A 27287-nucleotide genomic window follows, 5' to 3' on the forward strand; every position below is an offset into this window, starting at 1 on the left:
TCTCTTCAAAAATAGACCCTTATTGTCATTTGTCTATAAATGGTTGAACCAGTGAGAGCAGAGAATATAACATCAAATTAAGAACTACAAAGACTTATAAAATCCACTTCATATATAATCAGTCAACGTTTTTGTACAGTAAATCAACAGATTTACAAAAGATATCACTGTCATATACATACGTACATAACATCAAAAGAAACATCACTTTTAACTCCAACAAATTCACAAAAGTATTAGAAAAATGCCAACCTCTTTTGGAAAAGGCACACTAGCATTATATTGAACATATAAATGTAAATTAATTTGGCCAATTAACAGGGTTAATCAACAGGGTCTAGTGTGTGTGGTAATTGCTGGAGTAATACAAGCTATACATCTGAAAAGCATTCTTTGCACCAGGTTTGCACAATCCTTTGCACCAGGTCCAATTCTGTCATATGACTCTCACACACAACCTGGATAAGCACACACCTATTCACTTGTCTTAGGTGCCACATGTCATCCCATAAATACAGTCTGTGATGGGGTACAAGTTTGGACATTCATGGAATAAACGTCAAATTCTCATCTCACAAGACATCTATTATGATTCAAGCAGCATGAGGACACACGTATTCCTCCTGGATTGCTGAATTCATAGGAAGAGCAGAAAGTGATGTCTCAGTATATCAATGTAGTGCCTTGCAATCAGGTTGCCATCAATCACTACAGGTGAAGATCTGAGCAAGAGCGCGTAAGAGATATGCAGAGAGATATTACAGACCATGCAAACTGAAGGCCAACAATAATGGTCTGTACAGGAAGGCAATTTTAGAGACACAGATGAATTTGAAAATAGATTAAGGTTTCAACTTCATAAAGCTTTTTTCATAATGATATTTTGGAATAATTATAAGCAAATTCTAGTGCTTTTTTCTTGTCCAGATGTGACAAATGGTAATGAAAGTAGATCAGGTCTGACATGTCCCTCCTTAACCTATTCTTAAATCAGTTCATATCAAAAACATTCAAGAAATTCAACTTACCTGGTTGTTGACGTGCAATTTCATCATATCGCTGAAAAAATAAGGAGTAATTAATATCTGGTTTATCATCCACTTTGTCTTTACACTTAGTAAATGGAAGCCATCGGAACTGATAAAGATTCACATAAGAACATAAGAATGGCTACACATAAGAGGAGGTATTTCAGCCTATCTAGCCCATTTGGTAGGTTTAGCAACTTACAAGAATGCAGCTCATTCAGATGTTTCTTGAAGGAAAGCAGGGTACTGGCTTGGGTAGCTTGTTCCATACTTACACAGATGCTTTATCTAAAGAAGTACCTCCTATTCTCAGTGGATTTTAGTTTCCACTTGTGACCTCTGATTTGTGTTTTCACAATTTATTCTAAACGAGTCCAATGTGACTTTCCTTTAAGTCCTGGAATATATATATACTCACTCTTCTTCTTACCCTTTTCTATAAATTAGTGACCAAAATATTCTAAATGAATCCTTCCTAGTGCATTTTCAATAGACATAATGTTTGTTATCCCTCTGTTTTGTTATCATCTTCAAACTTGTCTAATAGTGCTCTTGAGTGCATCTACTACCCAAAATAGACTCTTCTATGGTAATATTAATTGACAAAGTAATATTTTTTACATTGTTTACTTCTTCATGTGTAATTTCTTCATCTAGATGTTATCATTTCCCGTCTTGGTAAGATTTTACTTCATCCTTAATGGTTTCTTTTGGTGTTGCAGTACTGAAAGATCTTATTTAGTTTAGCTTCCATTGCAATATTACTTTCCACCTTTCTCAACCATTTATAATCTCCCTCAATAGAGGAGAATCATAAAGCCGGAAGGATCTTTTGGGGTAAAAAGTGTTTGCCACGTACAGTAGCTGTTATGATAAGCCAACAATCCGTGGTGATCCAAAGAACACAAACTGAAACGGTATTTGAAGGAATTTAATATCATAGGAGAGGTGTGTACACAACAGACAGATTCACATGCAGTACTCACCAGGAACTGGCTGACATCGACAGGTGGTCCTGGGGGTCCTGGTGGACCAGGAGGGCCAGGAGGACCCTGAGATAAAGCAATTAGTTTATGACTTTTGGTCACTTCTCTTACATTTATACAGTTACAGACCTCAAGGACAATTACTGGGAAAAACATAACAGGCTAAAATTAAAAGCATGCATTCAAATTACAGTTTTAAACAGTTAAATGTTGATGTATTTTGATGTGAACAAAGCACAATACCATTGTTCTACAATATTACAGGGAAATAAAATTCCTGTTGGATTTTTGTTTCGCTTATACTCAATACTATCTTCTTTTTCTCAACCTGAAAAATCTATTCCTCAAACTCAAAGAATAGCAAAAAAAAAGCACTTTTAGGTTATAATCTGTATTATCTGTCTGTTGAATAAGTGAGGCCCTTCATTCAAAGAGTTAAATCTTTTAAAAAGCGTGCAAGACAGTCTGTTTATTTTTCACAGGTTTCCTGAGTGTTTGATGTTAAGAAATGTAATTTATTTTGAACAATGAAACAAGTACAATTGTGAACATTCCTAAAAGCAATTCCATACTGAAACAACTTACGGAATAGCCATATCTGCCAATCGGGTCTGCAGGCTCACCCTTTTCACCTTTGTACCCATTAACACCAGGACGACCCTGAAATTAAAACAGGTGAAATAGGTATTTAAATATAGAACCAGTTTTTGCAGTGTTAATTCTTCATGTACTCAATAACCCATCCATCCATTTTTTCTGTTTTATCCAATAAAACAATAGGATTGCAGCGGAGTTACAGCCTATCCTACCAAGAAACAGGAGCAAGGCAGGAAACACCCTGGATGTGATTCCAGTCCACTGCAGGGCACACAAAGACACAACACACACAAACTCACACCAAAGCAAATATTCCCAAAAGCCAGTTAACCTACCAGTATTTTTCTGGACTGTGGGAGGAAACTAGAGCACTCAGAAGACACCCATATAAACACAGAGAACATTCAAACTCCACACAGATAAAATCCCAGGAACTGAACCCAGGACCTCAGTGCTGCACAGGAGCTTTGCTAAGAACTGCAATATCATGCTATCCAGACTCAGGAATAATTAATATAAATACTCACAGGTCTACCAGGCATTCCAATTTCTCCTTTCTGTCCTGGAGTACCATAAGGCCCCTAAAACGATAACAAAAGATGCAACATACAATGAATACCGATTGTAGGTTCAAGCTCAAGAATATCTGTCTTGGTATAGTATGGTTATTCTCCTTGCTTTAACTATACAATATTTCACTCTTCCAAAATTTTCTTAAGTGTAGGGAAGGTTGCTATTATAAAAAAAAGAGAAGAATACAAAGAAGAGTTAATAACTTTTTTTGTGCTGTTTCTTTAAAAAAGTTTAGTTTCTTACTGTTCCAATTTTGTGCTATTCGTTGGCTATTTGACCTTCTGTTTTGGGGTAGGTTTTATACACAAGAACAGTTTGATTCAATCTGTTTTGTAAGAGCTCAGTCATCCAGGTTAGAATAAACGATTTTTGTCCCTATTTGGTTTTATTTGTTGCAGAAACTTAAGCCAGGCTTTTATTACATCGGGGATGGATTAATATAATGCACAATTTGTCAGGTTTCCAAAAAATCTTTATATATAAGCTTCAAATTAAAGGTACAGCTGCAGCCAGTTTAATCAAATTCTGCTTTTGATTTCATATAGCCCATGTTGTTCTCAAGATTAAATTTTGAGTTCCTAGTGGCTCAAAGAGGAGAACACAATTGTGCTCCTCAGTTTTAAAATCCTACATTAATGAAACCTTCTAGCATACTGAACTTTCAAATGTTTTGCACTAATCATATCTTGTTCTCTACACTTAAGACTTAGACTGTTGATGCTGACTTGCTTTGCATACCCCTTGCCATACAGTTTCTGTTTCTTACTCCTTTACTAGTTTTTTCTTGAAAATGCTAGATTGTATTCAATTTAACTGTGGTAACCTGATAAAAATCACAGTCATCATCATGACCCTGATGAGTCAATGGTCATGTAACTGACCTCTGCTGAGCTGAAATGCCTGATCAGTCGAATGGGAGCCTTCCAATGTGAGCCTAGCCTGTCATACTTTATCTGGAACCTGGGCTATCGAACAGCAGGCAGATGGCAAGGTCAGACGGACAGTGCAGAGTCAAAGGCTTTCAGAGTGCCAACCAACAAGCCATAAATGCTTCCATCAATATCTGAGGTCAAAACAACCCGGCAAACTGACGGAAATGATGGCCAAACTTAAGCATCAAGAAGTGTGAGGCTACCAGGTCTAGTAACTCTAATAGGCTTGAGACCATGCACAAAGACTTAAGCAAAGATCCTGAAATGTCTGCCAAGTATACTTTGAGTTTAGGATATGAAAGAGTTTCTATTATTCAACAGATATTACAGGAATTCAAGGACTATGGAGATAAGGTCCTGGTCCTGAGGCATAAACCACAATGACCTCCCATGTGCCAGGGTGCTGGTGCAGAGTAGAATGTGTGCACAACAGAATGTGGGCTACTGCCTGAGACAGGCCCAAGCATGACAACCAGAGTCAAAGTGTACAGACACTCTGACACTAGCCAAAGAACAACACAAGAATGACAAAGAGCACACTTCCATCTATGTCAAAGTCTTTGCATTATGGAGAGCGGAAGCACACTGTCACGCCCTCTGCAGCCAGAGGGCGCTCCTTCTCTGTCCTGTCCCTAGTTTCCGGTCTGCTGTCCTTCCTGTCCCTCTCTTTCCCTTGGGCTATATATTTCCGGGTCTTGCACTCTGTCCTCGCTCAGCATTGACGTTCGGATGTCCTGAGACCCGCCTAGCACCAGGGCGCCCCACGTCCGCTCCCTGAGGGCATAGGTTTCTATACGGCATTCCTGAACTCTTTGCACTATGAGCCCGACCTTTTTCCCGTCTCGCCGCTACGCATATGGGTCTTTTTCCGCTCTCCTGCTCCCCACGGTTAGTCCCTTTGGACGTCCGTGACACACACTTTGTTGTTTGAAATAATAGCAGAGACTCATCCAAAAAAGTAAGGAAGAAGGACAGCAATATAGTATAAAGTAAAAAGTGTATAAAGTTCTGCCAGACCAGCACAAATTTATTTTTGTCTGCTGCCTTCAAAGCATCATCACCTTCCAGAAAGAAAAAAAACATGCTTGAAGTCTACACAGGATTCTGCCATAAATCTGTGGTAGAGGAGTAAATCCTCCTTAACAAACAGGAGAGAGGACAGGTCCAATGAAAGGAGAAGCAGAATTAAGGCTGGTGCTGTATTGGCAATAGGGGCTGACAGCAGCAGCTCCAAGATTCTACACTGCTCATCCAACTCCTCCAGCAATCTCTTCATCTGTTGTTTAACGGATCAGGCTGGGGAACCACCAGCAGCTCCAATAAGGAGTGCACCCTCGGATGGGATGGCAGGCAAGACCAACTAATAGATCGCTTTCTAATTAATGATGATTGCTTTCCATCCTTAAAAGGGAGTGGTACAGTTCCTGATATTAGGGACATTTTCTCATTGTATATGCTTTAAAATTAAATTAGGGTACTTAGGTGAAGAGGAGTTTTTTTTCAGTCTTCTAATTATCTTTAATTGTGTTTCTGTCATTGTAAATGTGTGAAGGGACTTAAAATATTTGTTGTATATCTCAAGTATAAAAAAGTGTATAATTTTCAATACGATAAATAAAGGCGGTTTAAAAATGTGTTGATTACTACAACAGAATATACATTTTAAAATAATTTTTTGCACTATAAAAGCCACTTAGTGACAGAAAAACATAAAAATAAAACAAATACATGATTGATCTGAGCGCCATTCACAACTGATTTATCTTTTAATAATAACAGGTTAAACTGTAATGTGTCTCATTACTTACAGTGGGTCCAACAGGTCCAACAGGTCCTCTGTCACCCTGTAAAAACACAGGCAGTGAAAGTCATAAAATGATTCAAGAAATACCCAGACACTATCTTACAAATTCAACCCAGACAACAACAAAGTAAAGCTGTGAATCTGTTACCTTCTCCCCCTTCGGTCCACCTATTGGGTAGAAGAGTGGATTGCCGTCTGGCCCAATGACCAAACCTGGGTCTCCCTTTTCTCCCTAAGCAAAAGAGAAATAGAAAAAACACACAGCTTGAGTATTGAAAATAACCCTGGATGACATCCTCAACCCAAAATCGTGTGTTCTTCTCTCAAATAAGAGGTATTAATGAAAGTTTTACATTTGTCACGGAAGTTGGAAGGGACGAATGGCAGGAGAGCGAAAAAAGACCCTATGCGTAGCGGTGGAACAGGGGTTCGGCAGGGCTTAGCTGTTCAGGCCACGGATGTGGGGTGACCTGGTGCTAGGCAGGTCTCAGGACATCTAAACGTCAATGCTGAGCGAGAAGGAAAGCGTGACCCGGAAACATATAGCCCCAGACATAGACACATTGGAAGGACAAGCAAAGCACAGGAAACTAGGGACAGGACAGAGTAGGAGTGCCCTCTAGCTGTAGAGGGCGTGAAAGTACCCACCCTTCATGGGCAACTCCTGACACCCAACAAATAAATGAGCTGCACAGCACTAGGGGGAGGAAAAACCTAATTTAACTGAAAGGAAACCTCTGGGAGTCCACAGCGGAGAGCTGCCCCCTCCTCCATTGTAGAAACCTTTATTGGGTAGAGGAAGGGGGGGCCGGGAAGAGCTCCAAAGTGTAAACAAAAAACTAGTACAAAAGCACACACAACAAAAATAAACCTGGGAAACCAGGGTAACAGACCACACAAAACAGGTAGGAACCAAGAGCTCCACAACACAGGGGTCAGGGGAACCAGAGAGAAGGAGAGACCAGGAAGTGAAAAAAACAAAACAACAAGAAAAAACAAAGTAACAAAGCAAAACCCGGGAATAAAAAATAGAAAAACACTGCAAACTGGGCAAAAAACACATTCAACATTCTATTACTGATACCGGAGTAGACAACCTGAGGAAAGCCAGGCACTAGACCCGCTCACAGGCACGGATGTCAGGAATGATATCCAGCAATGAGAATAGGAGAGCAGGAAAAAAGCTCAACATCCTATCACTGATATTGGAGTGAACAACCTGAAGAGAGCCAGGCACAAGGCCCGCTCACAGGCATGGATGTCCGGAGTGAGGATAGAAGAGCCAGCTCAACATTCAATCACGGATGCCGGGAGCAACAACCCGAGGAAAGCCAGGTATTCGTACGCGGATGCCAGGACAGCATACCACTGAATGACCCGCTCACAGGCACGGATGTTGGGAGTTACATCCCGCGATTAGAATAGAAACTGAAAAAAAAAACCCAAAACACTGCGAAAAGACAAAAAACGCTGCTCACAGGGTCAGGAGATGGCTCAGCATTCTGTCACGGATGTCGGAAGGGACGAACAGTGGAATTGCAGGAGAGCGAAAAAAGACCCTATGCGTAGCGGTGAGACGGGGGTTAGCCTGGGCTCAGCTGTTCAGGAAATGTCGTAAAGAAACCAATGCCCTTGGGCCATGGATGTGGGGCGACCTGGTGCTAGGTGGGTCTCAGAATGTCAATGCTGAGCGAAGGACAATCAGTGACCCGGAAACATATAGCCCCAGACATAGACACACCAGAAAGATAAGCAAAGCACAGGAAACTAGGTACAGGACAGAGTAGGAGCGCCCTCGAGCTGTAGAGGGCGTGACAACATTAAGGAGTCACAAAAAGTTAATAAACAGAAACACACCTTCACACCATATCCTGGTGAGCCTGGGTCCCCTCTATCTCCCTTTGGTCCCACAGGGCCCTATTGTTAAATAGAGAGAAAGGATCATTATGAAGTTTGTCAAATATGATTTAATGTGTGCTGCGTACAACTTTTAATCTCCTTCAACCTGTACATAGGTTTCGTACTAAAGTAAAGTCACATGCAGTTCAATCACACTTGAAGTAAACTTTACATTACTAAAGCTTATTTTCATAAAAAAACATTTATATTCACAACCAAGCAAAAAACATTAAGAATTAACTATTAAGAAAAGTGAAAAGCACCGTACTTCTGAAAGCAAAGAAAACCTATTTCATATACTGTACAGTATGACAAAATAGACTTAAAGTTGGTTTTCTCCTGTTGTGTTGATCACCATTAATGAAAACGTAACATTGATAACATTGTGTAGAGACAAGGCAACGGTTTTTAGAGAGCATAAAATATTTCAAAATGTTTAAATATTCTGGGTATTGTCCTTCTGACTCTACCTTTCTTCCTTTGATAAATGCTCCTTTCCCTATGCGTGAAGATATCCTTCATTCAGGTAAAACACTCAAGGTGCATTGCAGCTTTTTATAAAAAAATGTCTTCCCATTACTCCTGCTTCCCATCTGTACAAACACGCAGCTGTATAGTCATTATGGTGAACACCATGAGCGTATTGCTACTATTATTGCTTTTGTCTCATAAAATGTGCATAAACTGTGTTATTTAGCACACAAACCCATTTTAACACATTACAATAAATCTCACAGATGTTTCTTTTCCTGCTTTGTGAACATGATGTTTTATAATCTGCCCCTTATGTGGTTTACATGATTCTTACATGTTTATGAATGAGCCCCTTCATGTCTTGGGACTCAAACGGAAAAAGATAAGTGGCACTAAGGTATCTAATGTCTTTCTGTGAAGGAGGTAAAAGACGTTACCATCACTGTTATTTAAAGATTAAAAGGTCATTTTTCTTGATCAATGGAGCAAATCTGCCATTATAGAAAACCAATACTTACAGGAAATCCTGCTTGGCCAGGCACGCCACGGCCTCCCTGAAATCATAGGAAAATGTGCTTTTGAATCAAAGTGTTTTGCATACTTACAATCCATCCAAAATTGTGCTTCAGAAAAATCAGAAATATATTTAAGTGTACTTCATAATTTTTTTTGTTACTTGGAAGACAAAAACAAATAATAGTAAAATAGTCCAACAAGAATACTGAACAGTATCTGTTGAGGGAATTCATTTAAGCATTACAAGATCTGAATTATTAGCAGATTGAAGCTAATTTTCCATATAAGAGCCGCAGTAACAAAATCAGGTAAAGTATTAAGTTTCAACCTATACTAGTTGGCTATAGAAAAGATAAGCCAGTAGTAACAATGCCGAATGGATCAGCCTATTAAACACTTACACTTACCCTTTCTTTCTTAAATTCTTAAAACTAAACAACAGACATAAAGAATGTAATTTAGTACTTCCACATAAATGTGAAAAATAATTGTTAAGCCATAATGTATAAATTTAAAGAGTACAAAGAATAATATTCCTCTCCTAAAACTGGTATTTTTATTAAACAGAACTTTCATTAGAAGCACATCACCCATTACCTCATAAAACCAATCAGAAAACTGTAAAGAGATTACAACTACTAGGCAGTGGTGGAACCACAGTCTGCTAAAAGTTTATACAGACAATATCAATTCAATTTTTATTATTTAGACATCACAAAATCTGGTAAAAGAAAATAGTAACCAGACGGGTAACAGGGAAGTCACGAAGTAAATGGAAAAAGAAGGGAAAATTGCTGTCTTACATTGTCTGATGTTTGATAGATGATTTGTCCAGGAGGGCCAGGAGGACCAGGAGGGCCAGGAATTCCCACTCCATCTCGACCATGTTCACCCTACAGAAACACAACATCAGCTCACTTAGTACACACACACTTGTACTGTACTTCAAACACAACGGATACTTCTGACTTAATCTGCAAAACTTAACCAAAGGACCACATTTTACACTACAGTAGTTTTTGAAAATTCATATTACAATATACATTAAAATATGTATTATTTATTTGATTGTTCTACTAAAATTCAAATAAATATTACAGTTATTCATGTGTGAAATAATTTTAAATGGATTATTATTCAGGCACTGTTTGTTAATTAGCACATCAATATAATTACACAAAAAACAGACAAAAAAGAAAAGATCGAATGCTTACTGTAAAACTTTCAGTATTTAAACATTGTATGTGAGATTCCATGTGTCCATTTATATCTTATGTCACATTTAAAAAATACTTAATTTAAATGGTCATTTTCAATAATCTGTAACTCTTCAAAGGCATGTGCATGGAGAGGTATGACTAACTTCATAACTATTTAGAACATTAGAAAGAAATCAGAAAACACTTGACACACATTTTCTTTGAAAGTTAGGAAGTTTTGTCCAGGCCTTAACCCACTGATACAGCAGGTGAGAGCTGTGAAATATAAATATATTTGCAAAACATGAATCCGTCATTTTATAAACACTCTTATACTGACTAAGATCTTATAATTATACTTCAGAATTATACTTCAGTATTACAATACTTTAATATTGTAATACAATACTTTAGTATTTTAGTACTGAAAGACCTTCATACATTCTGGTCTTTATTCATATTCTTTTTCTTACAGAAATACTCCATTAAAAACTGGTGGTTTTCAAAGGCAGAGGTAACACAATGTGATGTCAAATGTTAAGGGTAAGGTTAAAAGGAAGTTAAGGAAATAAATTAAATTAAGACACTTACTCTTTCACCTTTTTCTCCTGTATCACCCTTTTGCCCCTAAGAAAGAAGAAAAAAAACTTTGGACCCACAGAAAAGACATTCCTGTCATATGATAATATCAGCATATTTTAAATTTTAAAGTTTTAAAAATCTCTTGTTGTAAATGATGAATTTACATCAAGGGCTTGTTTTTAAGATTTTAATGTGTATTCAGTCATTAAATTAACTGGAGTGCCAAACAAATTTAAAAAGAAAGCTGCACCATAACTTGTCCAACTATACTCATTTTTGTAAATTGTAACACATTAAACAATGAATTCAAAGGGGTAGCATAATCTAAAACAATACCTAAAAAGACAAGCAAGAACAATAAATGGTCAACAAGATGGCCAACAAGCTTGTTGGATACCCGCTAAAAGATTTATTGTTTACCGGAGGTCCAGGGAACCCATCTAGTCCTGGTCTTCCATCCAGTCCTGAAATTCCTGCTGCCCCCTGAAGAGCAAGAAAATCATTTGGAGGCTTTTCATTCCATTCCAATTCTTCAAGACAATATAATCTACATGTCTAGTGTATTGTGTAACCACAACAAAAGATGCAAATAAAGCCTGTTAATACTTCACCAGGGAACTATGTTAATACTGTAGCAAGCTTTAAAGGAAATAAATAATAAGGCAATTTTTCTTAACAAAAATGAGAAAATCATTTTAATTAATAAGGTTTGAAAACGTAGTTCACACAAACGTGTGTAGTTTATTATCCAATTCTAATGTGTGCCACCGGTCTTGATAATTGCTTTACCAAAAACATTTCTGAAAATACCTGAAACAGATATGTACAAGATAAAATTAAAAATCAGCAATGACACCCACACTAATCCACAAAGAATACCAGTTTGCCTTATGACACTTCAGTGTGTGTGCAACACTTACAAAAGTCTCTATTTAATGCTTATATCTGGCACTAAGTTGTTCTTTTTAAAAGCCAAGTTTTACAGGCAAAATTCTTACATGCAAAATAAAATAAAAAATCCCCAAATCTCTCAAAAAATTAAAATATACAAAAGACAAATCCAGATGACACAAGATCCACCTTGCAGCAGAACATCAAAATTGAAATGAAAATTCAGATAAACTTATAAAACAAACAGGTATTACCTTTTCACCAGGTAAACCAGAGAAACCAGGCTTGCCCTAGTGAGAAAAACAACAAAAAAAAACAATTACAAATGGAAATCTCCTTCAGGGAATAGCTGGCGGCAATTCTGTTTCATAATCAGTGGTTTTCTCATATTAAACTCCATCTGATGTTTTTTTTTGACTTAAAGTAGCAATGCCTCATGCATATGTTTGCAAATATTTGTAAATATTTATCAGCATATTTTAAAGCTTACTTTCCAGCATCTCTTGTTGCCAACACAGAACTTTCACAGTCATGAACACTTCAATGATGAATTTACATCAAGGGCTTGTTTTTAAGATTTTAATGTGTATTCAGCTATTAAATTAACTGGGTTGCCAAACAAATTTAAAAAGAAATCTGCACCATACTATATCCCTGAATGCCTCATGCATATTTTTGCAAATATTTGTAAATATTTATCAGCATGTTTTTGTATGACTTAAAGTAGCAATGCCTCATGCATATTTTTGCAAATATTTGTAAAAGCAAGGACAAAACATTGAAATTGTTGTTGTCTCTTCAAACCTACTTAACTAATCTTCTTACCCACAGTTCAGCTTTAACAGTGCTTCTTAACATGGAACATTTGATTGCAAATACAGTTTAAACAATTGTGATTCTGTTGTTCTGTTTACTCTATGTTCAACACATCTGTCAGAAGAGAAAGGAAGAGTGGGCATATTCTACCTTTATCAGTTTTAAGGCACTGCAAACAAATGACAGTTTTTAAAAATATAATGATTTTTTAAATATAAAAAACTGACCGGTATGCCTGGAATCCCAGGAGGGCCCTGAAAAAAACCAAAGCTTAACATGACAAGTCTTTCAATGTACATACTGATATAAGCGGAAAACAAAACACAATAAAATATTGCACAATAACACTGGACTGTACAGTAGAAGGATTCACAATTCAGTGCAAAGATGATCCTTACTATGTAGAGGACTATATCACACTCTATTTCTAAATTCACTTCACTCAGCCCTAAAATGAAAACAAAGGGAAAGAAATGTGGGTCTTTGAAATGGATGATTAGCCACTTTCTCTTTTAAAGAGATAAACCTTTAAACTGGGAAAAACAATTGACATTGTGGGCAGAGTAAACTCTTGATTTCCGTTTGACATATTACTGGAGCTGCTAAGGAAATAACACAATGCATTAGCCTCCAAGTGTGAAATTGGCAGCAGAGTAAATCTTTCCCCCGCCCCAAATGGAACTCAAGGTCAATGTCTTTCTGGAATGGATGTACCTATTAAAAATCTGGAACTATCTTGGAAAGTATACACATTACAGGCCTGGTTTGGGTCTTGAATTCAAGGGAACCCCTTGGACATTCAGTCAGAACATTCGGGGTTTTTTTGTATTTCTTACTCTATATATGTCTTACTTTTATATGTCTTACTTGTCGTATACAGAATTTTTCAAGTGACTGAACTAACATAAAAAGAAATTGGCATTAATTTTTATAAAGACGAGACCTGGAATGTTTTTTTTTTCGCCTTCCAAAAATGAAAAAAAGAGAATGAGAATAAAAAACATTATATTACTAGGAATGCTTGAGTGGTTATTATGGCGTTTAGAATGTAAAAAAAAGTGTGTTTGTACATTTTTTGCATACTTCAGGTGTGTATTTATGACTAACCATCCCTAGTTTTTGTAACCTTCTTTTGACTGACAGAAATTACAAAAGCAAAAAAATCATGGCAAATGCAAAGGATACCTAAGGACCTACCCTAAGAATAGTCAGTGAACTCTGAATAGTCAGAATTCGCTGAAAGACAACTGTTTCTCCCTATTAGATCACGTTTTGGTGGTTTTAGCGGTTAGCTTGAACAAAATGAGGAACCTTTGTTTGGTCAAGCCATTTTGTACATCCATAGCATAGGAAGACATAAGAACAGGATCTTTGCTGCTTTACAAGGTATGTAATGAGTTTTATGCATTTTGACTAATTTTTCTTTTGCTGGAAAATTGTTAAATTATCAATGGACTTTGGAGCATCACAGAACTGTCTCGGCAGATAAATGTTTTTATCAAAAATATTGTGTTGCTATATGTTGTTGCACCTGGTCATTGTTGTACCAGGAATTTACTGTCTGTTATATTTAGTTATATTCAGTTTAGGTGTTGTGGTTTGATTTTGCTGGCAAAAATTGATGTTATTGTTGAGATCTGTTGTATGCGTTTGAAGTATATCAGTCAGTGCTAATCCATTAATTTGTTGGTTTATCAAAAAATAGTTTTGCTGCTGTGAAAACAAATTTAGTGGTTGTATTTCAAGGCTTTTTAAGATTACTTGCATTTGTGATACTTGAGAAACAATTTAAAAATGTGTTAATGGTAATGAAAAGTATACCTTAACTGCAGATTTATACATTCGGTCAATACTGTAGGACTGAAATGGTGCCATAAGGTTATAAGAGATTAAGAGACTTTTTAATCAATATGACATGAGTAGATCCATTTTTAGAGAAAACAATATTTTATCCTTTTATCCAAGAATTTATCCTTCTTGTTTTGGTTGGGAAATATTTTTTTAAATATTGATTTAGCACTGATCGTAAACTGCATGAAAATATCCCTCCTAAGTCACTTACAATGATCCATTTGCCCACAGGAAAAATAAGAACTCTTTTGTTAGCAGAGACTTAAACTTCTTGTTAAAATAAGAAGGGCATACCTGTGGTCCCTCTGGTCCTCTTGCACCAGCAATTCCATTCATGAATCCTGAGCCTTCCATATCATCCTTGTAACAGAGACCTCTGTTAGTATTTAATACACAAGACCCAATGCACACCATATACTCACATGAGAACTGATGTTGACGTTCATATATTGTGCTTTATTTTCAATGTAGGATACATTGCAAGAAATCAAGACACAAATCAAGATCAAAAACATTAAATTGTTTAAATTGAAAGTTGGCATAGTTTTAAGATAAAAAAAGATCTTGCATTGTAGTCATTTATGTTCCCGGCCTTAAACAATCGAGCTTATCAAATGCACAAACATCTAGGATGGTTTTAGTGTGTAGTAAAGCTGTTGATTAATTTCACCAACATACTGTAAGTTGTGTGGACATGAAAGAAGATAAACTTTATAACAAAACATACATTTTCAAAAGCTTTTTATTACTCTATATTTACCAAAATGTCTCTAAGGTTCCTACCACTAGACTATGAGAATGCAGGGAGAGATAGAAAAGAGTATTAAAACTCTTTGCTAGTAATGTCAGTATATAAAACATGCCTGGTTTATTCCATGCTGTAAAGAAAGGAAACAACATTTCGGCCGTGGAGCCTTCTACAGGTGTGAGCTCATACCTGAAGAAGGCTCCACAGCCGAAACGTTGTGTTTCCTTTCTTTTCAGCACGGAACAAACCTGTTACCTGTTCCTTTGCAGCCTACGTATGCCGATGCAGCTACCTACTTGAACTACTATAAAACATGCCTGTATTCCTGATGACATTTTACATCTCAAAACTATACAGAGCAATTTAGTGAGGCTAGACAAGGAGCATTAGTTTCTTTATCTGTTACATTAGAAAATGTAGATATTTCTAAATGCAGATTTCAGAGAAACTAAAGCCAATGAACATACTGTCCTGACAGCCTCAATCACCCAACTTCTGTTGGTTAATGTACAATTCTTCCAATTACAAATCATCTATTGTGCAATATATGTGCTGACTGTCCAGAAGATGCAAAGGCACAGTATGCTAATATGTAATGTACCTAGCCCCAAGAATAACTTTAGTATGTACTATGTTGTTTGTTACTTGAAAAATACAAATTTTGTTGGAAGAGCACCGTAAACCAGGCCCGTGTTGATAGCACTCTGGGATGTCTCTGGAGCAGTTTTTCCAGTGTACTACATTCCCTCTCTGATGCTCCAGTACTTACGAAGCCAACTTGGAAGCCTGGTCCTGGGGGTCCTGGTGGGCCGGGGGGTCCTACAGGTCCCATTGGTCCAGGAAGACCAGCCAATCCCCCTATACCAGGCTGGCCAGGCAGCCCCAAATCACCCTTTGAGCCCTGCAGAATAGAAGATGTTTGTGAAATAAGACACCATTACAATCGGGAAAGCGCGAAAAGCATCTCGCAATTACAAGATAACGAATTATCTCATAATTGCATGATAGCAATGATTACTGCAGTGTATGTACAACCTGTTATGTTGTGCACTGAACGCATCTAGAAGCTACCATGAACTTGGCTGGCACTCTGTGTAATGATCGTGTCAATGTCCATCACTGCAGAATTTGTATGGACTTACTGTTAACTGGGATCGAGAAATCACTAGTCATAATGAAATCTTGCAATTTTTAGCACATTTGCTAAATTGAGCAGAATCAGTACAAGCATGCAGACCAGTTTTGTGGGATTTAGAGATCAAAGCATTGATGGTTTCGTTATTAACAGTTAAACTGTGTGTGCAATCAGTTCCACTGCTTAAAACTCTAAATCCGCACATGGTGATATATGTATTATATGACAATTGTGCTATTGCGTGATTACATAAAGTACGCGAGAAGTACTAACTCTTAGTACTAACTCTAATTAAGAGATAATTGCGCTTCAGTATAATAGTATATATACTCAATTATATTACAATTCTAATATATTAGTCTTCGTAGAATTTTAAAAATATCTTAATATTATCAGTGTTGATTAATATACAGTATAATCAATGAGATCTTAAGATCTACAGTAATTCAGAATTTAGGCTGAGTCAAAATAAAAGCATACGTAAAATGTATAACCTCAGGGAGAAAAAACTATGTACAGTATAAGGTGCCTTTATTATTCTTATAAAAAATTGAGTGCAATACCCTTGGAATCACATTATTGTCACATTCTTTAAACCACTCAAAACTGCCAAAAATGCTAGGGTAAAGTTCACAGCTAATTGACAAATGGCACATTTTATTACACACATGGGAACAATTCGTTGAATGAACAATATTAACATAAATGTTATTAAGACAAAAGTGTTAATATCCACAAATATTGAAATAGCCACCTGTGCATATCCCTGTTTGATGATGTTCTCATAATCCCTCCAGTGATAGCATTTTATGCCACTTTTGTAAAACAGTAACGTGAAGCTAATGTTAAGTGGTTAGTTTCACTAAAAAATCCACATTCTCTGAAATCCCCATACTCTAATTTCTGAAAACACTTAACTGCGATCCAATCACATTTCCCTGTTTAAGAAAAGCATGCAGTTATGATTACGGGGATCCTGCGTAATTAGTCAGTGACATTAACAGAATAGTCCATTCAATGCAAAACATTAACACATGCTAAAAATAAGCTTTTCTATTGAAACAAAGAGGCTTTTAAACAGTAAGAAAGATAAAGACTGCTTCATGTTAAAGCGGTACAGTATAAATAATTGTAAAATATTATTTTTACTACTGTTTCTATTTCCAGCACTAATTTGGACATAATGTGCATTTTAAATATACATAAAGTGTTAAAACACTACAGAATTCTAAAACCTCATGCCAGCAGCTTTTCTTTCACAGGGTTAAACAACTCAGATGTCTATATTTAATATAGTATGAGTCTGTAACATCTTGCAAAGGTATAAATGCATATGTAAGAGTAGGCACTGGAGCAGTGGAATTGTCTTTATCCACAAGGTGCCTGAATGCCACTCAATAGATCAGAATGCCATGCAGGAGACCTGGTACCTGCATCCCAGCTATTCCTGAGGAGGATGAGGAGGAATAGAAAGACAGCAGTTCTAAGAGATAGGGTGGAATAGGATGGGAAGTTCCCTGCTTGAACAAGAGAAGTAGAGGAGAGTATATTCAAAAGAAAATTTGTGAGGCTCCTTCAATTGTGTATAGGTACATTTTAACAAAGTGGCCCCTTCAAACATATATATATATACTTTTGAATGGTAGGCAGTTTTAAACTAATACAAAAAGGGCTTCAAACATTTTCTATTCACCATGAATTTAGTCACCAAATGTTTAAAACCTTCTGTCTTTTGTTTTGCTTTGTTAACATAGGAATAGAAGAACCTTAGTCAAAGTACCAATAGCTGTCACTACCAAATAACATGAGTATCCCAGAAGTGGTTATTAGCTATACAATATTTCCTAACTAAAGCTAACTCCTTTAACACATTGCAATGTGTAAATTAACACATAATGAAGACTCAAGGACTATTAGAAATGAGGAAAGTTGACAGACAACAGCACTATACATTCTACCTTTCCACAGCATGTAAAGAGGTCTCAGATGTGTCTCAGGGTTTACCTCTATATGGGATTGTAACTGTTAGCACTACTGCTGGCAAATGTGCGGCTGTTAATTTGTGAAGCAGAGCATTTATAGGGTGATCCACCATGGCTAGTGGAATGTAAGTGAAGTACAATGGAATGTAAGCGAAGTACAATGTTAAATGTCCTACTCACCTTCTCACCAACTGGTCCAGGAAGACCTAATTCACCTGCATCACCCTAGAGATATAAAAAATAGTATTAAGTCTTTTCAACTAAGGCTCAGCTAAAACTCCTCTCCACTGCTCCCAGCTCCTAAGGAAGCTTTATTCCAGCAATGCCTTCCTACAGTATATACTTTATCACTTCTCATTCATGTGGAAGATTTATTTGTCAGCATTTCTTGCAAGAGAAAGACTGTCATCAGAACAGGTTTATTGACGCTACAATCAAGAACACATGTTTTTCGAAAACCTATGTTTTTTCTGTGCATTCTGCTTTTAAATATTGCTCACCTTATCTCCTTTAGGCCCTGCTAATCCTGGTTGTCCATCATTCCCTGGAGGCCCAGGGGGACCCTAAAGTAATATATTACAAAACTATTATTTGCAGCTCCATTTATAAATACATTTATATTAGTCCAAAAACTGTCATTGGCTTTTTGCATCATTCCAGTAACATGGAGTATGGAGCAAAAATAAGCTACAGGTGTTGGTGAGCTGTAGACACAAGTGCTTAGCTTTCATTAAGCCTCTTGACAACAACTAAAAAAAGAAAAACAAGATTACGGACATCAGAAACCTGCAGATGACTGGAAAGAAATACCATAACAGTTCTAAAAGAAACATTAGGATTCTGAAAAAAAATCAGGGCAACATAAATGCCTGCATGCACCTGCTTGTCTTTTCATTTATGGATATTATGGTAAATATTTCTGTGAAGAATCATTAAGTCAGCACTTCAGATTCACTTCAAAACAGGCACTGTGTGTTGCTCTTGCCCCAAATGTCAATTTTGTGATTTTCTGAAAACATAACCACCATGGACTTTTCCTTGAATATATTACACATTTTACAACAAGACTCTTGACCGTTACTATTGAAGCTCACCGGTGGCCCTCGTGCTCCATCTCGCCCGTCACGGCCTGGGTTGCCAGGAGGTCCAAGGACAGGAGAAGCAAGCGGGCCGGGGTTGCTGGGAGGACCAGCGGGCCCAGGAGGGCCAGGGGGCCCAGGAAGACCTGGGGGACCCTGGAAGCATGAGAGAGATTTTTCTGGATTGACGAACGCTTTTGGCTTTAGTTGGGTCACCGGGATATCGAGATGAAATAATTACTGCATAATGTTGGAACACTCTGTTACCTTTTTAAAAATAACTGACTTGTCATGTAACAACAAAAGTTAAAATCAGTAACAAGAAATCACAGCAGAAAGAAAAACTGTATTATCTCTCGCAATTATGGAATTTTGACTAGAATACAAATGTAAAAAAAAAAGTATACCCGGAAACTGTCCAAATCCAGGGATCCAGAACCTTCCATATCATCAAATGTCTTAAAAGAGAAACAGAAGAAGAAAAATTAATCTCATCTGCTTTCTATATATTAATTAAAATATTTCTATAAATATTATTAAATTAAGAAGCAATGTACACATTAAATATTATTTCAAGGACAAAAAAAGTTCAAAAAGAAGGTCAGTGGAACATGATGTGGTATAGACAAATAATAAATTCAATCTCTGTTCATGATATATTTTTATTTTCTAAATGCTCCACTTAAAACACTAGACTATACAGAAGTATACTAGTGCAAAATAAATCATAATACATTACACAGTATTTGTGCAGTAAAATATGATCAGCAATACAGAGCATTTGCTTTTATTAGCTATTTAAATAAAGAGAGTGAGTCTACTGAAATGTGGACATACGGGTCTATCAAAGCGAGAGGGTCCTGGTAGTCCAGGAGGCCCTGGGGGTCCCCTGGGTCCAGGTTGGCCTTCACCTCTGTCACCCTGGGGAACAAAATCAGGAAAAATTAGACAAGGAACAGACACCCAAGACCACCCTTCACCAATTACTGGACTGATTTAAAATGCCACACAATGCAACAAAGAGCCTCCTATAAAACAACCCTGGCTTCTGAGGTTGATTTATGTTCCCAAAGAGAAGCTCCGCCAGGCACTTTTGCTGACCTGGAAACATTCTGCCTTATACACTGTATAGTCTCAGTGATGCGTTACACAACTTACTTTCATTATTTATCTAATACTGCTTGCTTTCTCTTTGCCCAAAAAAGATAAAATGATCTGTGTAATCCTAACGCAGATTGGGAAATTCAAGTGTCAAATGCGAGTGGAAAAAGTCAAAGAAATATAATCCGGTAGTACTGCTAGATAAGAACTTCAGTACTTTGATACACGAAAAAAATTTGATTCGGGCAAAATCTTTAGAAATCTTGTTTTATACAATATAAAAATCATAATTTGTATGATAGATATAAAAAGGGAAAAGCCAAATAAGAGAAAAAAATATTGCAATAGAAAGTAAAATCAGCACAGATTTTTTTTTCAGTATCACAACAATAAAAGTGTAGTGAAGGATGAATTTAGTGTCTCAGAGATTTATTTTACATTCTCAAGGTTAAAGGAATGTTACTCAAATGAATCATTTATTATTAAGTATGGAACAGAGGGGGACAGATTCATATCTTCCAAGAGTCAATCCAACTGACATTTTCAGAATCAGTCATGAAGCACAGACCACAGGACACAAGTAGAAACTTACAGAAGTGCATGAACATGAAAATGTTTTACACGGGAGGTTGTTGGAGTCTGTAACAAACTACCCAATTATTTTGCTGTCGTTTCGTTCAAGAAAAACAGCTTGATGACATCCATCTATTGAATGGATTGCAGTAGCCAAACAAACCTGACAAACCAAATTTCCTCCTCCTGTTTGTAAGCTTTCTCAGGTTGTCATGTTCTTTACTGTATTCATATTTCTTATGGGTGCCATTAGTTTAAATGTCACTTCAGGTTTATTGAATTTTTCCAAACAGGCCATATCCAGAATCTTTGTTTTCCTTCAGTCATAATTATTAGGAAAGTTAGTTCTTTCTGTTGAAAATCTTGTGCAACATCCCTAAGGCCTGTTTGAGCTCACTTGCAATCTTTATTTTTTTTTCACTAGTAAATTTAAATCAGACACTATTTGAATTCCAAATTAGTTTTATCAACAAATCAAATGTCTTGTATTAGTTAAAAAAACAATTAGTGTGTTCGTTAAAATCATCTAAATGCTGTTTAACAGGTTTATGACCTACAAATACAGACAAATGAATATTGAGTATCAGCTACAAACTTTTTTAAAGCATGAAATCATGCACTACAGTTTGAATGGCCAACATGTTTCATAAATATTTTATAATCTAGAACATTTGGCAATTGTTTTACATTGAGATTGAGTGAACATTTAAATCAAAGATAACAGAACCATCACACAAGCTGTCAAGAACTTCTCAATTGTTTTTGAAACCATTTTCAATTTTCCTACCTTCTCTCCTTTGACTCCGACATCCCCTGGAGTTCCAGGAAAACCTGGTGGGCCAACTGCACCCTAAGAGGATATGCAGAATGGATTACTGACTGTAGTGGTAAAAAGGATTATTTTACAAAATAAGATGTAGACATAACAAGAGCAGAATGTCTGCTGCATCCATCTGGGAGATCTAGAAAGCAGGTCAGGTAGGAATATGAGATTTTTTTTCAGGAGGGATCTGAGTCTCGTTTTTGCCGTCTTCAGCAACCAACAGCAATAATCAAGAATAGTTATGTCATTAGAAGATGTTATTCTCCAGGTAAGATGTTAAATCAGAGGCCTGAATACTTGGTCATCCCAAAGATACGTTTCCCTTTAATTCAACTGGTGAAGCAATTTCCCTGCTATATTGTGGGGCTGCTCACACACCATACCTCACATACATCATGGTGGGTGTTGTACATTGGTGTTGAAAGACATGGGTATGTATGCTGTATACCTTCTATATATAAAGCACTTCGGGATTTCTTGGATTTCTTGGAGTGAAATGTGTTAAATAAATTGCTTATTACCCTATTGCAAATATTATTTACAGCAGCAATACTGTATAGCATGTATGCCGGTATGTGCCACTGCAGATAAAATTTGCTTTGAAAATGTAAAACGTTAGTGTTTTACACAAATTAATACATGTAAAAGTTGTTGAATTATATACCAGAATCTGAGTGGTACAGTACGTGGAAGAAAACATACCAAAGGTGACAGTTAGCAATAGCAGGTATTTCTGTTGGGTCAAATATGTTTAAAATATTGGCTTAGAAATGTTATTACTATGAGTAAGGTATATCAGTACTTCTGTCATACAACACTTGGGCTCAATTCTGGTCTGGGTTGCCTTCTGAATTTGCATGTTCACCTTTCATCTACATAGGTTTTCATTGGGTAATCAATGAACGAATGTGCAATATAGGTTGTAATCCTGCCCTGCAGGGAATAGACTCCAAGATGCTTTCCGATAATGGATGAATGGATTATTAATATGAGAAAGCAACAGGAAAGCCTTCCAATACTGAAGATGCTACACAATCATTCACTTTTACTATAGTTTTTCCCATCTTTGATGGAAGTACAAATGTTTTGAAATAGCGTAAAATACTTACTGACGGCATTGAAAATAGGGCCCCCAAAGTAAAACAAAGTTAAAAAACCCGCAATTAAAATAAATGATAATTTCCTTTAAACCAACATACTGTATAATAAACCGACATTTCTTACCTTACACTATACAATTCAGTAATTAAACATAGAATAAAATACACAGTAAATAATACATATCAGAAAATCATTTGGGTGGTTCCATGACATGGTTTCTATAAAGATTTTTCATAATTTTCAAGATTATATGTATAAATTGCAACAACTGCATGAAAGCAAAGTGCATGAAACGTAATACTTGTAGTCAAGCATTAAGTTTACTCTTCACTATCTATCCTCTGAAGGAACTTGCTGCACTACTTTCTCTTTATAGATGCAACAAACTCTCATTAACTTGAAAACTTTATCATGTCAAGTAGTGTGTATCCATGGAAAGGGTGTATGTCTTCTTAAGCACATGACTTGCTTGCTTTATTGACTTATTGAAAACCTTAAAAGCTTTTTCTCTGAATGGTAGATGATAAACATTTTTGATTAAGGAATCCAGGAACAACCCAGAAAGTGCAATTCATTTAAACTAAAGCCATGAGAAGGATGTACCAGCAACCTTCTTGCTTTTGTGAATCTTGTAAATAGAGGCGAAAAAATTGAAAGAGACTTACTGGTTTACCATCTTCACCTGGATCACCCTGTGGGAAAAATGATGGTCTTTTAAGTTTATGAATGTATATTTGTTATAACTAACATTTCACAAATATAGGAAAAATGCTTTTCTGCTGTACAAAACTGTAAACTTCTGAGACATTAACAATTACAAATGTCCAGATCTTTTCACTTGTTTTTATACTAAAAAAGAAAGAAGCAGAAGAATGAGCTTAAAATATGCATTTTAAAATCAGGACATTTTGTAAAATTATATGTTTTACTTTTTTTGTTTAACCAGGTCAGTAAATTGAGAATAAATCGTGCTTATCTTGCTCAAGAGCATTAAAATCTCGCCTGAGATTTAAACACAAGACCCACTGGTCTGGTGTCTAGAGACCTATTTATTATTCAGCATTGCATTCTACCTCTTTTACACCTTGGATGGGTAATATTAAAATGAACTTTTCTCTCACCTAAAGTGTTTAAATCAGTACGAAACATGCCATCAATGACCCTAACAGTATTTCAAATTAATGGATCCCAAGGAATACTGCAAGTAATTTACATACATTTAACTAACAACAGAAAGAACATACAATCATTATGTGACCCATAGATTTTTTTTAAATTCTCAGAGCTTAATGACAGGCGTTGTACAATGAAAATAAAAACAACTGTCCATTAATAAAATATGATGAAATGGTATACGTGCTTCAGTTTGCCTTTATGTATGATTTTGAGACTATTTTTTAAGTTGTGGAAAATGGAACAGTCCATTTGGCAGATGTGTTTATCCAAAATGACCAAGTAGAATGACCAATTTCCTACATGCACATTTTGATATTAATGTATAGATTAATATCAAAATGTGCATGTAGAAAATTGGTCATTCTAATTTCTGTAAGTCATTATTAGCAGGGCTTACTAGAACACTTTGGGTAGAGTAGCCTGTCCTAGGGTACAGCAGCAATGGACTGGAACCAGGGCCCTAATTACTACTCCACATTACAGATACACCATGACCATAACTAATAACTAACAATCATCCAGTATAATTGTAACAGCTTGAGAATTAGGAATTAATCTGTCATGGAAAGGTAAGAGGAGGGAGGGAGGATTGAGTTTGTACATTTTTTTTTCAGTGGAAATCTTTTATCATTTCAAATACATTATAATGCACAGATATTTGGCCGAGGGAATCTCTTTTAGGATCAAATGTGTGGCTGTACAAGCAACTTAGTGAAAAAGCCCAATACATGCCCTGGCTCTGAGTGCTGGGTATTACAAGTACACAGATTAATGAAAGTGGAATTTCAGACTCACGGGCTCTCCATCTGCTCCTGGTGGTCCCTGTGGCCCTAGGGGTCCAGGGGGGCCAGGGGGACCCTTTGCTCCCACTACCTGCTGCACCACTGAACCGTCTCCACGCTTCAGCACCTCTGCCGCAGGGCCGGGGGGTCCTGGGGGCCCAGGAGGACCAGGGGGACCAGGATCCCCCTTCACTCCAGGGTATCCAAAGCCAGCACTTCCCTTGGTGGCAAGACAAGAAACCGAGTTAGCATCCACAATGGCACCATCTGGGGGAAAAGCAACAATCTGTTTATGACAGACAACAAGCTTCAAAATATGCAAAAGATTACTGAGTTTTATTAAACTGAAAAGTTAAAAAACATTTAAACGATACATATGCTTAAGACAAAAACACAAACCTTGAAAACTGCAAAAAAATAGCTAATTAATTGTACATATTTTTGTTTTTATCATATGTGTACAGAGCATCAAAAAACAATAACTTACAATGCAACAAAGTGGAAATTGGAATGGTTATTATAAGGGAAATTACAAAAACAATTTTTTGTAGCAGGTACACCGATATTTTATTTACTAAACACGACATAGGTTAATTCACTGTGCTGATTAATGTTTGATTAACTGATTTGATCAACAGGGGTACTGTAAATGTCAAAGGCTAGGAGTGTGTGTGGCCACTGCCGCAAGCCGTCACACTCTAATCTTGCAAGACAGCCACTGATATACGAACAGCAGGAGGGCATGAATTGTTATGTAGGGATGAACCCACAGGAAGGTAAGTAAGATCCCAAGACATTAACAAGTGAAGGCTAAACTCTTCATAGTTGAAAAGAATTTAATACAGCCTATAATTCTCAGAGGCTACTTAAAATCAATCTTAATAAAGATCTTCATTGTTTATGAAAGACCTGTTACCTTAACACCCTCCCACTGAGCTGTTGTACAAAAACGGCTTATTCTCCTGCAAGCCTGAGCCACACTTGCCACACATATATCAGAGTAGTCTACAACTCTTACTAATGAGGTGATTTAATGTTTATGCAACACTCAAAGTCACTCAAGTATATCACGAGTATCACTATAGATCAAAATCATCAAATGAGGTGAAAAGCTATTTAGTCAGTAACCATAATCAATGTACCTTTTTTATCAAAAGAAATACATGTATACATTGATTCATAAGTTCATTTTGATGTTCAGTATATTTAATCCGACGTTTTCCCTTACTTATTTTTATTTCTAAAAATGTTTTCATAATCTTTAATTTGTTGGAAGTATTCTTCGAATTTGGTGGTTTCTTATTCTCTGTTTTTAAAGCACTAAAATTGCAAACCTCTGTAGAGCAATTTTCTCCTTTTGTTAAAACACCTTTCTCTTATTGCACAGAAAGTTAAATGAGAGATATTCTAAAGCATATAAAATCAGCTTGGCTTCCTAAAACAAAAATCAACTTCCCCCTTCCCTTAAAGCCAGTGAAAATATCAAAAGAAATGCAAATGGTTAAATAAAAAGCTTATAAAAAACAAACCTTGGTGCCCTTTTCTCCCGATTCACCCTAAAAAAGCCAAAATAGAGGTATGGTTAGGTAATGGATACATAAACATACATAAATATGAAAACCAGCCCCAGGTTTGCTGTTTAAGCTGTATGTACACTTTAGACCTTGTACTAGTAAGGCTTCGATGGTAAAGAGTGGATTACACTGGACATAGAGCAGTGGAATTTTAAGGATATCACAGTTAGACCAGTCCAAAACCCTGCAGAAATATTGACAATGGCTTGTCGGTAAACCTGGCAGATCCACTGCTCAACTAGAAGAAAAGTACAGTCACAGACAAAAGCATGGTCACCTTCCAACTCAAACAAAGCAATTCTTTGATGCATTAATAAATAATCTGGTAGTTGTTCTTCCTTCAAGGAAGCAGTAAAGATCTGTGTCAAATTAGCTAATTCAATGTAGCTTTCTGTGATTTTATAGAAGCCTAGCAAAAGTCTGGTGTAAATGCTACTTCTAGGTGCCTCACACAATTCAACTGCTATGTAAGTGGATCTGGAAAAAAAGCAATACCTTTTCTCCACGGAGTCTTCCCGCTGATCCAGTTCCACTGTCTCCTTTTGGACCAGCAGGACCCCTCTCACCCTGACTGCCCTTTTCTCCTTTTTCTCCTTTTGAACCAGCTGTGCCTATAGCAGAACAATGTGATTTCCATAGTCTTTAATCCATTTTTCCTACATCTAGAACTATCAAGTAACCTAGGCTAAAAACCTCATTTCCCCAAATTACACAGTCTGTTCTGGAACGCGGCACCAGTTTTAAACATATGTTTAAGGAGATAGGAGAGCAGACGTTCTTCAGTTCTACATCAGTATCTCATATTTTTCAGGTGTACAGTCACTCCAGTGCTTCAGTGTCACAAGTATGCTAAATGTCTACACTAAATAAACTAGAATTTAGCATGGTAGGATCCATCAGCTCCAATCAGACACTTACTAAAACTAATTAAATAAAAATGAAAAGGCTGTACTAAACTACTTCAATGCACCTCTCTTGGCTTCTATTTGTTTCAAGCTCACAATACAATACAAAATTCATAATTATTGATCCATGCAAAGCTCAGGACGTCTGTTATTAAATTAG

The 27287-nt window shown here is 36.6% G+C and overlaps 1 protein-coding gene across 3 annotated transcripts in view; it reads right to left on the reverse strand.

Annotated features, from left to right (window-relative positions):
* col18a1b (collagen type XVIII alpha 1 chain b) overlaps positions 1–27287 on the reverse strand; it is a 138818-nt gene that overhangs the window by 10776 nt on the left and 100755 nt on the right. For all 3 annotated transcript variants that reach the window (XM_088930048.1, XM_088930047.1, XM_088930046.1), the window contains 25 exons: positions 26718–26833; positions 26178–26204; positions 24662–24868; positions 23356–23382; positions 21554–21616; positions 19930–20013; positions 19500–19550; positions 19108–19248; positions 18514–18576; positions 18194–18238; positions 15666–15797; positions 14443–14508; positions 12525–12551; positions 11736–11771; positions 11011–11073; positions 10600–10635; positions 9613–9702; positions 8812–8847; positions 7778–7837; positions 6069–6152; positions 5925–5960; positions 3139–3192; positions 2600–2674; positions 2015–2080; positions 1029–1059 (listed from right to left, as the gene is read on the reverse strand). In XM_088930048.1, coding sequence (XP_088786174.1) covers positions 1029–1059; positions 2015–2080; positions 2600–2674; positions 3139–3192; positions 5925–5960; positions 6069–6152; positions 7778–7837; positions 8812–8847; positions 9613–9702; positions 10600–10635; positions 11011–11073; positions 11736–11771; positions 12525–12551; positions 14443–14508; positions 15666–15797; positions 18194–18238; positions 18514–18576; positions 19108–19248; positions 19500–19550; positions 19930–20013; positions 21554–21616; positions 23356–23382; positions 24662–24868; positions 26178–26204; positions 26718–26833 — 1716 coding nt within the window. The remainder of the gene's footprint in view (positions 1–1028; positions 1060–2014; positions 2081–2599; positions 2675–3138; positions 3193–5924; positions 5961–6068; positions 6153–7777; positions 7838–8811; positions 8848–9612; positions 9703–10599; positions 10636–11010; positions 11074–11735; positions 11772–12524; positions 12552–14442; positions 14509–15665; positions 15798–18193; positions 18239–18513; positions 18577–19107; positions 19249–19499; positions 19551–19929; positions 20014–21553; positions 21617–23355; positions 23383–24661; positions 24869–26177; positions 26205–26717; positions 26834–27287) is intronic.

The sequence above is a fragment of the Atractosteus spatula genome, chromosome 13 (genome assembly GCF_055471065.1).
Source record: "Atractosteus spatula isolate fAtrSpa1 chromosome 13, fAtrSpa1.hap1, whole genome shotgun sequence".
Classification (NCBI taxonomy): domain Eukaryota; kingdom Metazoa; phylum Chordata; class Actinopteri; order Semionotiformes; family Lepisosteidae; genus Atractosteus; species Atractosteus spatula.